The 16,779-nt window shown below is 34.1% G+C and overlaps 1 protein-coding gene across 6 annotated transcripts in view; it reads right to left on the bottom strand.

Moving 5' to 3' along the window:
• The window catches only part of COL24A1 (collagen type XXIV alpha 1 chain), a 400,532-nt gene that overhangs the window by 143,659 nt on the left and 240,094 nt on the right, over nt 1-16,779 (bottom strand). For all 6 annotated transcript variants that reach the window (XR_012418180.1, XM_015433402.4, XM_065519318.2 and 3 more), the window contains 5 exons: nt 15,791-15,844; nt 14,391-14,444; nt 3,777-3,830; nt 3,451-3,495; nt 3,288-3,332 (listed from right to left, as the gene is read on the bottom strand). Coding sequence is in view for 5 of the 6 variants with exons in the window: in XM_015433402.4 (XP_015288888.3) it covers nt 3,288-3,332; nt 3,451-3,495; nt 3,777-3,830; nt 14,391-14,444; nt 15,791-15,844 (252 nt within the window). In the remaining variant the exon portion in view is untranslated. The remainder of the gene's footprint in view (nt 1-3,287; nt 3,333-3,450; nt 3,496-3,776; nt 3,831-14,390; nt 14,445-15,790; nt 15,845-16,779) is intronic.

Below are 16,779 nucleotides of genomic sequence, written 5' to 3'. Positions count from 1 at the left end.
CCCATTAAACATCTCTAAAGTATGTATTTCATTTACATTATGAAAACATTTTATTTATATTAAAGCAAAAATTATAACTTTGCAAATGTGTAGTTTAAAATATATGTAGATGTAATACATAAAACGATTATAGCATAAAAAAGTATTAGTAAATGGACCTATATTGTTGGCAAGTTTCTTACACTTGTGTTAAGTATTTACATAAAACACTTATTTTGTAGCACTTCACGGAAGAAGTTTGCTGACCCTTGACCTAGAATAACCATGGAAAATTATAATGAGAAGAAATAGAGCTAAAAATCCAACAGACAGATTAAAATAGAATTCTCAAAATTATTCAATGCCAACAGAAGACATTGAAAAATAACAACAAAAAGGAAACAAACAAAAACAGATCATTAAATGGGAGACCCAAATCTAACCATATCAATTACGTATCAATAATTATATTAAATTGAAATTGAACACATGCTCAAATTAAAAGGCAGAAATTGTCAGAATGAATAAAACGCAAGGTCTAACTATAAGATAAGATATTCACTTTAAATATCAAGACACAGATAGGTTGAAAGTAAATTAAGTAACAAGATATGCCATGTAAGCAGCAAGCTAAGAAAGCTGGAGAAACTTTATATTAGTATTAATATCAGATGAAGTATACTTCACAACAAATAGTATTACCAAGAGTAAAAAGCATTACCAGAGATAAAGAAGAATATTTTTTAACAACAAAAAAGGATCAGCTGATGAGGAAGACATAATAATTACAAATGTGAATAAACTTACAATAGAATTTAAAAATACATAAAGCAAAATTGGAAATAATCAAAGGTAGAAATAGAGAAACACAAAAATTATAGTTGGAGAATTTTTACACCCCTATCTCACAAACTGATAGAATATCTAGATTTAAAAAATACTCAGTAATGTATGAGTTATGATAGTTTTTATATTATTTAGAGAACCTAAAATAGTGATCCAGGCCTTAACACCTTATTAACACAGTGGATTGTGGTCTTTTTTCCTGATTTTCTTTTGAGTCAGATGTATGGGAGGCAAGTATTGTATAGGAAACAGTGTTGGTCCACAGACAAATACACTTTTACTAGTTATCTGGATTACCAGAGCACTATGTGTTGCCAGTTTTCATTTAATTCCTGGCTTAAAATTATGAAAACTTAGAGACGGAGAGGGTCTTAGAGCTCTCATCCTAACCATTTTTTAAAATTCATTTTAAAAATAAAGAATATGTATTTTTAGAGATAGGGGTCTCACTACATTGCCCTAGCTGGTCTCGAACTCCCGGGCTCAAGAGACCTTTCTTCCTCTGCCACTGAAAGTGCTGTGATTACAGGCATGAGCCATCACGCCTAGCCCTAACCAATTTAAACACGGTTATATGGTTTTTAGGAGCATACACTAAACCAAAAGTCAATCTGACCTCAAATTTAGTTTTCTAATATACAGCACTGCCTGTTTGTTGATAGTGCATAAATGACTAGAGACACTAAGACTGTGCTGAAGGATCAAATGAATCTTTGGGGCTTGTTTGGCTTTTTTCAATTGATTGTTCCCAGCTTCTCCAAGATCTCAATTCAATCAAGGAGAAGGAGACAATGTAGGTATAGAGCCAAATAAACCTCAATAACTATTATAAATTCATATTTATGTCCAACTTTGTCATGCACTAAGGAAACTTAATTCTTCCAGGAGTCTACGTGACACATTTGCCAGGGTAAGGTTTCAAACCAGGGTAAGGTTACAAAATGATTCTAGTATCTTTTATTTAATTGAGAAAGTCAAACATGAAATATTACATTTATACAAGCATACATTGATGGGCTAAAAATGAAGGTAAAATTCTAGGGAAGGTCAAAAATGAATGACCCATAATTTTACCTTCATTTTCAGTACATCAATGAATACAAAATGAATAAGTAATTTTATTTATCTGGGCCTCATTTTTTTTTAAATGAGAGGAATGAACTTGAGCTCCGAACTTTTCCACTCACTGCAACGTATGGGCACTGTATAAAGTACAGCAAAGTAGTCATAATCTATACAAACACCATTTATATCGATATAATAGAAACTCAGATGATGAATATTAAAACTCAAGTAACATTCTTTGAGGATAACGTTAATCGATAATACAATGCCACACACAAGTTCTTTCCCAGACACAGTCATTTATTTTCTGTCTTAGGTCTCTGGTATTTTAGGTTGGATCACTGTTAAACACAATGTTATTGTGGGAAACAGCGGGCAGGGGGCAGCAGATTTCAAAAAGGAACAAGCAAATGCAGTGACATTTACTATGTAAACAATTATTAATAGTATAGCAGCTAAAACATTTTTATTCTATCCTTTTCTGTCTCCTGAGCTGCAATATATTTATATTATCTATTTTTATAACTTTATATTATATGTGTATATAACAAATCAAAATGTCATCATTAAAAATTAAAATTCTGAATGAAAGTAAAAATATTCATATACCTAAGCTTATGTGCTCATATACATGTACTATCTTATGTGTCTATGTGTAAGTATGCATGTGTGGGTAAATCTTTATTTAACTTTTTTTTTTCCTCTTACTTAGTGACGATAACCACAGAACTTGTTGCCTTTCAGGGAAAAAAATGTATAATTCTGGTAAGATTTTTGATGGTAGGAAAATAACTAGTATTATAAAATATTAACAACTCCTAAGAAGTGCCATGGGAAGGCATGATGACACACACAGCTCTACACTCCAAAGGCCTAAAAGGAATTCAAGTTGAGTTAAAAGAAAACTAGGCAAGAGGCCCCAAAAAAGTTACTTATTATGTTAGCTTTATTAACGTCTCATTATATTTATATATCATGCCATTTTATTTTGAAATGGGTTTTACAGTAAAACTAATTTATCTTCACTCTATTTATCATAGAGTGAAGTAAAAGTATCAGTTATAACCACCAGTTACGGATAGGTACAACCCAGGCCCAGAATGGGTAAGCAACTTGCTCAAATAAAACAATGACCCAATGATTAAAGGAGAAAAAGAACTTACATTCTTTTAGTCCAACGTACTGAATACTAAACAATAGTTGTATCAGAGAATAAAGCAGATAAGGGTAATAAGTTCATAATTTATACATATATCAAGATATCACATTGTATACTGCAAATATATGTAATTTTTATGTGTCAAAAAATCCCCCAAACATTGTTTGAGCAGCCCCTCTCCTCAAAAAATAGCAGATAAAAATTGTTCATCGCCTGATTTTTTTTTTTTATTACTTACTGGTTTCCCTTGAACTCCTCTTTCTCCAGGGTTTCCAGTCTTCCCCTACACGAGAAAGAAAATGCTTGAGTCAAGTAGTCCCCTCCAAAAAGATTAATCATACTAAGAGAAACGAAAAAGACTTAAAATGTTCATCTTTAATGTGAAATGTTTTATTACTTACAATAAGACCATGAGGCCCTCTTTTTCCTTGATCTCCTTTTTCACCCTAACAAAGCATCAAAGCCAGGTGAGTTAGTAAGAATGTGAATTATCGTCTTATATATGCTAGCATATATTCACATACAAAAAGATAGTAAGTATACAGTTCAATATTGAAAAGTAAACATCTCTGTGTCTGTAGTAAAAACTTTTATGTGTTTCATACTTAGACAAAGAGAAAATTTAGAACCATATTTTTGTAAGGAAATATGTTGTTTTTTAGACCAGTAGGACATACGGGCTCAATAAAATTTAACTGTATATGAAATGAGAAAAATCAATGATTACCTTGGCACCTTGTATACCTTGTTCCCCTAAGAGACCATCTGGTCCTCTTGGTCCCTAGAGGTGAAAAAAATATCCTGTTGTTAATTTGAAATGTTCCCTTTTTTTTTTTTTTTTTTTTTTTTTTTTACTGTTATGTGTCCTCACAGATGAAGATGCTGTGCCCTTCTTTAGTAGACAAACTCCTTCTTCTTGATTTTATGCCTGACAACAGAAAATACTACAGCTGGGTATATGGCTCAACCTCTCTGCATGGGAGAATCAGCCCATGTTTTTAAGATTTAATGACAAATAATAAGTCAAATGAGCACAAAAATAGCTAACTCAGTGGTCGAGGTGGTTATAATATAGGTGTGTTATTTGGGTATTTCGTTCACTTTATAGTTTACTCAGCAGCCAGCCAGGATTTATTCTTAATCAACTCTAAATCAAAAGTGGCTGGATTTGTTTCTCTAAACAGTCTCCTTAAGTTTAATATTTTAAGATGGTGCTCTTTTCATGTTATTAGAAAATGATACCAATGCAGGAGCAGAAAACCAAACACAGCATTTTCTCACTTATAAGTGGGAGCTGAATGATGAGAACACATGGACACATGGTGAGGAACAACACACACTGGGGCCTATCAGCGGGCCTGGGGGAGGCAGTGCATCAGGAGGAATAGCTAATGGATGCTGGGCTTAATACCTAAGTGATGGGATGATCTGTGCAGCAAACCACCATGTCACATGTTTACCTGTGCAACAAACCTGCACATCCTGCACATGTGCCCCTGAACTTAAAATAAAAATTGAAGAAAAAAAAAAAAAAAGAAATAAAGTTTAGCTGGAATGAAAAAAAAAAAGAAAGAAAGAAAGAAAATGAGTGCTGACTGCATTGTACCTGCTATGCAACTGCTTGCCAGGAATTACTGGGAGATGGCAGGAGCACAGAAAAGGTAAGAGAAAATACTACTGAAAATATTCGTGTAAATTTGAAACTTCTCAGTGTTCATTCAATAATTAGCTGCAAAAAAGCCGTTGCAAAAGTCATTCTATAATAAAATGATAGAATACTCTTCCATTAAATTATCACTTTCTTTGGAAGACCTTAAAGTCTTTGTTCAGGGACTTGATTCAATTCTACAGAACTGAATACCTGTGGAAAATGAATTGTATTAAGTGTTACGGTGATTTATAATTGAGAGGAAGTTTCTCTATTATACAACTATACAAAAGACAATTATAGATAGATAGATAGATAGATAGATAGATAGATAGATAGATAGATAAGACATGCCAAGGACCAAAACAAGAAATCAAAGAGGGAGACAACCTTCACATTTGTAATGGGAATAAAGGTATTTTTAGCAGATGGAGGTCGAGTTCTCATAGACTTATTCCAAATAGAAGAAACTCTACATTGAGGGATAGTATGAGAAAAAAATACAGAGGCATGAAAAAAGATGCTCACAGAATAAAAACATAGTTTGTTTGGTTAGGCTATTGATTACATGTTGATAAATATTAAGATGTAAGTGTGGAAAAGAAGACTAGGACTTATAAGGTGAAGGACTGAAGTTTACTTTTAAATAATTTGGCAGAAAACTGATGCTGAATATTTCTATACAGAACAGTGATACACATCTCCCAGGACAACATACAGATTTGAAGGAGTCCTTTAGGCTTCAGAATCTTCTCTTGTATCACATCTGAGATAAGCTTTGGTTTAGCTTTATATTATTAAAAGCTAGTTACTGTAATAGGACTCTTCTCGGAACTCTTAGGGTAACTGCATTCCTTGATCCTCAGAGGCACATTCATGGATTTGGACAGAACACATACTTCATGGAGGATCTGTAGCTCCACTGATCCTGATAAAGCCATAGCTCCGGCCCTACAATTTCTAAGTCTATATTCAAGGTACTCCAAAATCTATTCCCAACTTCCTTTCTGCTCTATTTTCCAATGAAGGACTGAAAAACTGAACTACAGTCTTACTGTGCAAGACCTTGAAGATCAAGTTGAGGAGCATGGACTTAATTTAATAGATCAGTATTTTTTAACATGTGTTATTCATTCAGCAGATGTATACTGAGTGCCTACTAAAAGCCAGGCATTGTTTTAGGTCCAGAGGACACGGTAGGGAGAAGAGACAAATCCCTGAATTCATAAACAAGCAAATAAGTACGTAAAACTAAATTATAAAATGAAAATATGTAGTTAAGTGTAATGAAGAAAAATAAAGAACTAGAGAGTATCCAAGGTGGAGAGGACTATTTTAGATAGGGTGGCCTGAAAAGTCTCTCTAAAGTGACATGTGGGTAGACACCTAAAAGAGGTAAGATTGCAAGCTACGCAAATAATTTGGGGAAGGTCACTGTAGCAGAAAAAACAGCAAGTGCAAAGTTCTGATGAGGGGGCATGCTTAGAATATTCAATAATTGAGTATCTGAAGATGAAAAAAGAACAATGTTCAATGGATGACTCAAGTCTTAAGCATGAAGGTCCCTCAGGACTTTGCTCTAATAATCACCCTCAACCCTCAAGATGATCTTGAAATTTCAGCCATCTGTATTGATTCTTTTTCTCTAGCACCTTCAATGCCTAATTCTTCTCTTTTTGCTCTGAAAGAAACACAGCTAACTTTTTTGAGTAACAAAAGAAGAAGGCCGAAAGAGTGTGAAAAGGAATGAGTGGTCAACATTCTAAAATACTATAAAAAACAAGTAAGGTCTAAATTGAAAATGTGTCCACTGGTAATTAATTGGGCCCTTAAAACTCCTTTACAACCTAGAATTTCTATGTATTTCTTTGATATTTTATTACTGAGTAATTGGTAGAAGATAACAGCATCAATAGAAAGCAAATTAGAAATGTAGGTTTGCTTGGGGTGGAGAGGGAGGAGTGGTGGAAGATAAGGAGTTCGACTCTAGATGATCAAGCCCAATGAAGTAGATATCTCCAAGGCTAGTGATAGAGAGTTAGAAAGTTAGAAGTCATTCTGAGTTTACATGGTGGCAGCCATAAGCATTAAGCTTCAAAAGGCCCCCAGACACACAGTTGTACATATAGAATTTTTTAAAAAAAAGATTACTTGGTCCAAAGATAGAAAATACGTTTCATTTCTTAGATAATCAGATTAAGTGACTGCCTAGATATATACATAGAAAAGGCTGCATCTAGCTGGACTAAGTCTCATAATTAATTGCCAGTTTCTTGTTTGGGCACAGAAATCACCTACTGCCATTGCTGAACTAGTCCAAACCCCAATTTTTAAGATGAAGTTTGTAGATGTTAGATGAGTAGCCTGACTCCCATGATGTCTAAATATACAAAGACTGAACGACTACGCTTTATTAAATTTATCATATTTTTTCAAAGGTTAGAAAGAAATGAGGTTAATCCTGTCAGCAAGTGAATTCAGGCTGGAATAGAGGACCTGAAATTTAGAAGTTTACAAAATGAATATTAAACATTCACAAGTAAAGTGCTGATTGGTATTGCAAATCAAGGGAACTCCTTCTAAAATTAAGGAATACATATGGTAATGATAACCACTCATTTTATGTTTTACATTTAAAAAATACTTTTACTACTCAAAGCAATCTAGAGATTCAGTGCAATCCCTATCAAAATACCAATGTCATTTTTTCACAGATAGAAAAAAAATCCTAAGATTCATATGGAACACAAAAAAGAGCCCAAATAGCCAAAGTAATCCTAAGCAAAAAGAATAAAGCTAGAAGCACCACACTACATGACTTTAAAGTACACTACTGGGCTGGGTGTGGTGGCTCACACCTGTAATCCAACATTTTGGGAAGCCGAGAAGGGAGGATCACTTGAGCCCAGGAGTTCAAGATCAGCCTGGGTAAGATGGCAAGACCCTGTCTCTACAAAAAATTTAAAAATTAGCCAGGCACGGTGGAAGGTGCCTGTAGAACCAGCTACTTGGTAGGTTGAGGCAGTAGGATCATGTGAGCCCAGGAATTTGAGGCAGCAATGTGCTATGATTGCATCACTGCACTCCAGCCTGGGTGACAGAGTGACACTCCATCTTTAAAAGATAAAATAAAATAAAATAAAATAAAATAAACTACAAAACTATAGTTACCAAAACAGCATGGTACTAGTATAAAAACAGACACATAAGCCAACAGGACAGAAAAGAGAGCCCAGAAATAAATCTACACATTTGTAGCCTGCTGATTTTTGACAAAGGTGCCAAGAACAGACAATGGGGTATGAGTGGTCTCTTCAATAAATGATGTTAGGAAAACTGTATATCCAGATGCAGAAGAATTAAATTAAACCCTTATCTCTCACCATATAAAAAATCAACTCAAAATGGATTAAAGACTTAAATATGAAGACTCAGAACTATAAAACTTCTAGAAGAAAACAGGGGAAAAGCTCCATGACATTGGTCTGGGCAATGATTTTCGGGTTAAAACCTCAAAAGCACAGGAAACAAAACCAAAAACAGACAAATGGGACTATGGTAAACTAAAAAGCTTCTGTACAACATAAGAAACAATCAACAGTTCAAGAGACAACCTGTTGAATGAGAGAACATATTTGCAAACTATTCATCTGACAAGGGACTATATATCCAGAATACACAAGGAACTCAAACAACTCAGTAGTTAAAAAAATAATTCTATTAAAAATTGGGGAAAAGACATGAGCAGATATTTCTTAAGAGACAAACAAATGGCCAACAGATACACGAAAAAATGCTCAACATCACTAATTATCAGGAAAATGAAAATCAAAACCACAATAAGATATCATCATATCACAGGAAGAATGGCTATTATCAAAAAGACAAAAAACAACAGATATTGGCCAGGATGCACAGCAAAGGGAACTCTTACATACTGTTGGTGAGAATGTGAATTATTACTAATTCCATAGCCACTATGGAAAAGAGTATGCAGATTATGGAGCCTGGGTGTGGTGGCTCACGCCCATAATCCCAGCACTTTGGGAGGCCAAGGCGGGTGGGATCACCTGACGTCGGGAGTTTGAGACCAGCCTGGCCAACATGGTGAAACCCCGTCTCTACTAAAAATACAAAATTAGCTGGGCGAGGTGGCTGGTGCCTGTAATCCCAGCTACTCAGGAGTCTGAGACAGGAGAATCGTTTGAACCCGGGAGGCACAGGTTGCAGTGAGCTGAGATCATGCCACTGCATTCCAGCCTGGGCAACAAGGTGAGACAACAGGGTGAGATAACAGGGTGAGACTCTGTCTCAAAAAAAAAAAAAAAAAAAAAAATTGAACTACCATACAATCCAGCAATTCCACTACTGGGTGGAATTTTATTATCCAAAGGAAAATAAATCAGATATCAAAGGGACTTTTGCACCCATGTTTACTGCAGCACTATTCACAACAGCAAATATATGGAATCAGCTAAGTGTCCTTCAACGGACAAATGGATAAATAAAGTGTGGTATACGTACACAGTGGAATAATTTGTAGGAACATGGATGGAACTGGAGGTCATTATGTGAAGTGAAATAACCCAGGCACAGAAAGACAAATACTGCATGTTCTCACTTGAAGGAATGAAGAACATACCATCCCAAAATACATCATGAAAACACTGGAGAAATTGTAGTTTCCAGAAGGGCGAGCTGATCTCTCTTCCTGCATGCAGCAAGCAACCAAGACCCCTCTGGGAGAGCTACCTTCTCCATACCAGCATGAGAAAACAGTCCTTATCACCAGAGACTTAGAATTGAAGGCTGCAATGGACCTGAATAAACACACTAAATGAAGTAACTCATATCTTCCACCTGTTTTACACCCCCGCTCCCAATATATCTCCTAGTGACTTCCCTAGAAATGTTTACCACTCTAGCTAGATTTTCTTTGTCCTGTCACTTTTTCTCAAATTTATCACTCTTTGTCTAAGAAGTATAAAAGCATCTTGTTTTGGGCACTTCAGACTTCACTCTCTTGTAAAGATCCCCATATACACACAAAACTAATATAATTTGTAGCTTGTCTTTGTTAATCTGCCTGGTGTCAATCAGGTTTCCAGATCCCGCTGAAGAACCCACTGAGGACTAAAATGGGGGCTGGATGTGATCTCTGGCTGCCCTACACACTCATATGTGGGAGCCAAAAAAATTCATTTCATGGAGGTGGAGAGTAGGATGATAGATACCAAGGCTGGGAAGGGTGTATGGGTAGGAGAGGGAGATAAAAGGAGGTTAGTGGATACAAACATGCAATGAAATGCAGAAATAAGTTCTTTTGTTCAATAACTGAGTAGGGTGACTGTAGTTAGCAATAATTTATTGTATATTTCAAAATAACAAGAAGAGTGGACTTGAAATATTCCCAACACATAGAAATGATAAATGCTAAAGGTAATGCATACCTAATGCCCTGACTTGTTTATGATTCACTCTATGCATGTAACAAAACATCACACCCACCCCATAAATATGTACAAATAGTATCAATAAAAAATAAAAGAATGTTTCTTTAAAAAAACCCTTTACTTAGAAAAATACTTTCACTTTATTATTTCATTTTCTAAGGCAAGACAACACAGAGAATGAAGAAAGAGAAGCTGTGTGACTACAGTGATGATAACCACATTTAGTTTAAAAAACAACCCAAAGGTCTAAGTAATGCAGTTATGTTAATTAAAGGTAATAAAGCCTAAAGTTGCTAGATAAGAGTTTAAGGCTGGCAGAAGAACTCTAGGAGAGCTTGGTACTCTCTCTGTTTAAAGCAAGAGTAAGCTAATTAACTGAAAGCTTAGCTTTATCAACATCTTTAAATTTCACTTTGGTATTGGTTATAGAAGTTATCTCATGGGCTGGTATATACGTCTGCTTTGACTTCTAAGACAAAATAAGCTTTTTGACAGGCTATAAGAAAGTTAGGCAAATAGCATTATAATAGGCACCTAAATCTGGCATAGTTATATTTTAAAATAATCATTTAAAAATATCTCATGGATATTCTCTTGGAGTAACTATGCTGGCTAAAGAGAAAATCTAGTATTTACATTCTTAGGAAAATTAAAGTTGGCTGCACTGAGCTGTATTAGTAAGTTCTCATAGCAGAAATAAAAATTTGATAGCTCAGCTACATGAACTAAGCATGTTTTGTGAAATAAATGCTACTTGAATTATAGGCAATAACTAAATTCACAAATGATCAATTTACAGAACCACTACTTCATATGAATGTTAACATCACTCACGTGCCTAACTAATTAGGCCTAGCAGTCTTTTCTGGCTCATGATTTATACAGCTGAAACAAAATGTTCTATTAAGCAAAAACTAACATTATCAGTGATTTTAAGGAAAAAAAATCTTTTGATTCTATTCTTGTTATAAACTATTTCAGGAGAAGAAACCACAGAGGAAGGTCCGGCTTATCATCTGGAGTGCTTCAGTATCGAATCTAGCTTTGAATCTAAATTTGAAAATTGAGGACTGCTTACCACTATATGGTAAGCATTTCCTTGAAGGGACAAATTTCAGAATTTCTATAGGCAGATCAATTTTACCTCCTCCATAGAAAACCTTAAAACATTACATATTTTTAATATAGTTATTTTAATCTTTCCCTCCCATTTAAATCTTAAGCAGCATAGTCTGAATAAAAATACTCAGTTGCATGCCTCTACACTGCCCCTCTAGAGAAACAGTGCAAACTTAAACGTGTCTCATGGTCCTTGCCAATTCATGGTCAAGAAAAAAGATGAGGTTAACTTGCTCTGTGTCATCTCTCCTGTTTGGGTAGCTGGACACAGAGGCGTGTAATGGAGTAATACCGGGGGATCAGCTGCCTAGCTCTGAAGAGTTCAATTATAGCTGATGTTGTGCTGATTTCTAGTGACCCAAGAGGCTAAACCACTGTCTTTCTGGTACTGAATGAGAGAATCTGCTAGCATATATTGTCTACATAAGGGACGTGATTTTGTGTATTATATTAGTTAGCTTTGGTATATTAAGTTATTTCATTTTATTTAATTATTCTTCAGCTAAACATGCAGGGTAGAAACAAAGTTTAGAGTATGTAGGATAAATAATAATACTTTAAAGTTTATGCCATGTTTCTCATCTAAGAACCTCTGTAAGAATGATATTTTTAGTCAATCCTGTTATCTTTTTCAGCTATATAAAAGGCAGGATTACTTAGGCTGTTTCTTGAGATGGTAGGACATTAGTGTTTGTTTGGGTTTTTCCTGTTCTTTGGAAAAATTGCAATATTGCCTGATCCTTCAAAAGCCATTAGACTGTAAAATCTATGTGATTTAGATCTAAGAGATAATTAAGTCTAGAATCTTCCATGGTATTAATAGTGTTTGACAAATTGCAGGGAATCAGTAAATGTTAGATAGCTGTATGGTGGATGGATGGGCAGGAGAGAAGCAGATAGGAAGCAGACTCCTTGGAGTAGTCTTACCCTTCATGATGGTCATGGGGCAATATGTTAACAGCATAAATCACAGTCAGAACAGCAAGAGAGTATAAGTACCAGTTCCATAATGAAAAGTCTCTATGTGGTCTCTGTGCAAACGTACTTAGGCAGAGCTTCCCTCCAACATACTATGACACATATTTGCCACAAAGAGAACACAGGTGTGCTGAAAATAGTGCCCTCCTCAGTCTTTGGGGTGGCAAGGAAAGGCCAGACACAGGAATCTGCAGCTAGGTACCCTTTTCATTTATCTCAGTAGGCTGGACCAATATTCTCATTTTTTTGTGAGTGAAAAACATTGGGAAGAATGGGTCTAGAGTACTGGGATTACAGCCCTAGTGGGAAATGGATTGAAGAGAGAAGAGAGTAAAAACAGGAATATATCAGTGGCTACCAGAAGGGAACGTCCCTTCTATTTTCTTTCTCAAATATTCTGGTCTTCAGTCCTTTTTTTGTATACCCAATGTCCATTGTTTACCTAAAATAGTCGTTCAGTAAAGAAAGCTCTCTCTCTCTCTCTCTCAAGCCCTTATTTCTAAACAAAGCTTCCTTGTTGGATCCTGGGTAAAAATTTTAAAAATGATGAAGAACCATTTAGGGAGAGAATCAGTAAAATGTATTTGAAGGATGTGAAGAAAATAGATCCTTGGGGAGGTAGGAATTGATGACAAAGTCTCAAATCAGGAAACAGTAATAGGATCATGGTGAAGTTAGAAAACTGCAGAACAAATGAACTTTCCACATGACTTAATGAGACAGCACAAAGTGGTTTAGGAAAAGACTGTGCTTAGATACACAGCTTCTGCCTAAGGACTCAAATTACTTAATTAACAGAAGGAGCAAATAAGTATTTCTTCTTTTTTTCATCTGTCACAAATTGGTTGAACTTTCCCATTATGAATAATACAAAGTTGAATAAACACATTTGACCTAACTAAGTATTGAATGCTGGCAGGGTACTATCCAGTAAATGGCAGTTTGGGTACAAATCATCTCTCATTATTTTTTATTTTATTTTAAATCTCATTTGGGCTAATATATTAGAGATGTGACTATAGAGTATAAATCTGGAACCCAGGAAGGAAAATAGTTTTTCAGAAAAGAAACAATAATAAAGGCAAATCTGCTCTCTTTCTTCAAGCTTCACTGAAAACACAGGACATGACTTTAAAGTCATTACTTCAAACTGAGAATTCATTAACAGCCTCCTCCCATTTGCCAACTGGAACTGGAAAACTGCAGGTTTTTTTTTTTTTTTTTAAATCATGGTTAGGTAGAGGATATTTTTAGAATTTTAAAATATTTTCTTCATCAGCTCTAAAATTTAAATCAAGGTAAGGTCAAGGCATAACACAGAATCCTTAAAGCCCACATATCCAAATTTATTTTAAAAATACTCCCTGATATTCCATATGGTATTGAATAGCATGGGCTTTGGAGTCAGACACACTAAGGTTTGAATACTGGTTGTGCCATTTCTATGTGTGTCTATAGAGGCCATATACTTAAACTTTGAGAGCCCCAGTTTCCTCAACTATAATATCTAAGATATAATATCTCTCCCTTTTGGGTGGTTTTGAGTATTGAGATAGTATATGAAAAAGTGTCTGGCATGTGACAGGCATGCAGTAAATAGTGGCTCTTATTTCTTTAAAAAGGATTTAATGTTTAAGATACAACTTAAAGAGATGAAGATTTGTTATTTAATTCTGTATACATAATTATTAGACAATGATGATAATAACTTTGATTTACAATTAATAAGCTCTTATTCATCTTGTGTATCTTTGTTCCACTTCTTATTGCTCTTTATTTTGTCATGATGTCATTTTTCCTTGCTATGTAAGTCTGTAGAGAAATGATTCATTTAAAGATCTTCACATTTACCATTCTCTCAAAGAATAGAATTGGAGGTTGGGAATAAGAAACAAGAATTCTATATGAGTTAGTGATATACATAAAAATTAAAATAGAAAAGTGTGATTTTATAACTACAAATGATTATGAGTCATATTTCAATTAACGTAGGGCATTCATCTAATATAATGAAAATAGAAAAAAAACTGACAAGATCTAAGCAGAATTCTAGAAGGTATGATGCTATTTTTGTTGCACATTTTCCACTATTTATGAAGTAATTTGGGGAGGGTTAATGTACTTTTTCCCACAGATTACTTACTCTTTGTCCTTTAGGACCTTGACTCCCAGGTGGTCCTCTTGCCCCCACATGACCCTATATGTTGTAAATTTAAAAATCAGTTGTACAATTCACAAGAATACTATCAGAATAATAGCCATAATCTTTCTTATAACATATATCATTCTCCCAGGACATTCTTAAAATTGATTAGTCTTCCTTAAAAATATGCTTTAATCATACTGCCCTCTACCGATATTCTACTTTTGAAATATTCTACTCTTTGGACAAATTTAATATCTGGGTGTTTACGCCCTGAACAAAAAATGGAGAAGCCTTTAATATTCACTGACCAAGTTGTTTTCAGAAGGCACACATATGGAGTGATGGAGAAAGGAGATATCCATTCAGCTAGTCAGACCAGTCTATTCTGCCTGGCCCATCAAAAAAGCAATGGCTATCATGGTAATATTTCTTTACTATTATTCTAGACATTTATGATAATCCCATCACATAAAAAATAGTTTTTTTGTTATAAAAATGCCACAAAATGTTCCAAATTAATATGCTATAAAAATAGCCTGCAATGGAGATTAAGTTGCTATTTATTATTAAGTCAATTATAATGAATTATTTTTATAGCTACAGTCTTTAATCAAGACTCAGCTGGAAAACAAAATTTATCTGTTAACCTAAGGTAGATAAAAATGAAGTAAACTTTAGTACTTCAAATTTATTTATTATTTTATATGACTAAAGAGATCAGTAACTGTTCTTGAGACTAGTCTTCCTAAATTTAAAAGCCAACAACATATTTACAAATATACTAGAAAATCAGGCTTATTTTTAAAACAGAAGCTTCACAAACAATAAGTTTTCACTGATAAGAAAAGTTCTGCTCAGGGGATCCTACAGGCTGATCTTTTTCATATTTTAAGTTCACAATAGCTGTAAGATTCTGATAAGCAAAATTAATTTAGGGGAAACATTTCATTATCTTTTTGTAAACAAATGGAATATTTTCAATACCTCAATTTTTGTTTAATAAATATATTTTTATGAATTTTATCTGGTTGTGTGAAAATATTTACAAATTTCTAAGAAAAATATGTTAGAACTTACACTTATGATTTATTTATCCAATTGGTTTCACTTTTAATCTTACTAATCCTGTTTCCTTATATGTGGTTATTCAAAAGAAACTTCAAAGCATTTTAGCTTAGGTTGTAGGACTGAAATTGATTATATACCAAGTAGAGGTAAGGAAGTTGAAGATATCATGACAAATTCAAGAGTGTTTTGTATAGTTGGGAGAGAAGCAGTCTCCACTAGTTTACACATGACTTACTTTGAATAAAAACCAACAATAAAGCATAACAATTGATGAGTTTAAATTAAAATACACACTCTAGAAGGAATCATAAAGTCTTTCCTGTACTTACAGGTAATCCCAATGGACCAATAGGTCCTGGAACCCCAGGAGGACCTGGATATCCCTATAATTTAAGGAAAATATTTAAAAAGTAAAATACTTATTACTTTACATTATTTTCATTGAAGACAAACCAGTAAATTATAAACAATAATAAAAAGGGATAATTTGACCAAGATATGAAAGGCCACAGTAAATGTTCTGCAGACAGACCATAGAAATAAAAAATATATTTTATGTAGTTTTATTTACATAGGAACTATATATTCCATTTATTAGAAGGTTTTTGCCTAGACAAGAAAATTGCTAGCCAGAATCACATACTACAGCCTATTTATAAGAGAACATTCATTTCATTTTACTGAAGATCATGTTATCTTATCCATGGATATACGTTATGTTATATAGGTTATGAAACTATATCCTTTTCAGAGAGGTCCAGGAGCTCTCTAATTAAGGAATGTAAATGTGTACAAATATTCTAGCATTTCACACTTTAGAAGGACCACACACTTTATGGTATTAACACTGATTCAGAAAATGCCTTAGGAGGTAATGATTCTTGAAGTTGATTAGTCTTATAGGCATGCTAAATTTCCTAGCTGACAGCAACTGGAAATAGCATAGCTAAAACAACAACAACTTATAGGACTTTTCTGATAATATAGAAGTTAGTTAAAATCAATTTGTGGACAGTATTATGTGCCACCAGATCCATTACAAGGTATTTTCTGTATGGAAGATCCTTTTATTGATAATAATCATTCACTCTAGTTCCTGGCATACTTAGAAAACTATTTAGTAAGTTAAAAAGATGCAACTCAGATATCAAATTTGTCAACTATTTCCTATATTAAAAATGTAAGAGAATAAGATGAATTCTGGATTCAGAGCTCTCATATGCCAAAAAAACTACATCATGACCACAAACTCATGGAAGAATGGCAATGATGATATACATCATATCAACTACAAGCTGTAGAAGAATAAGTAGAATTC

This window comes from Macaca fascicularis, chromosome 1 (assembly GCF_037993035.2).
Source record: "Macaca fascicularis isolate 582-1 chromosome 1, T2T-MFA8v1.1".
In the NCBI taxonomy this organism is placed as follows: domain Eukaryota; kingdom Metazoa; phylum Chordata; class Mammalia; order Primates; family Cercopithecidae; genus Macaca; species Macaca fascicularis.
Note: the sequence above shows the minus strand (reverse complement) of the source record. Positions and strands in the feature narration are given on the sequence as shown.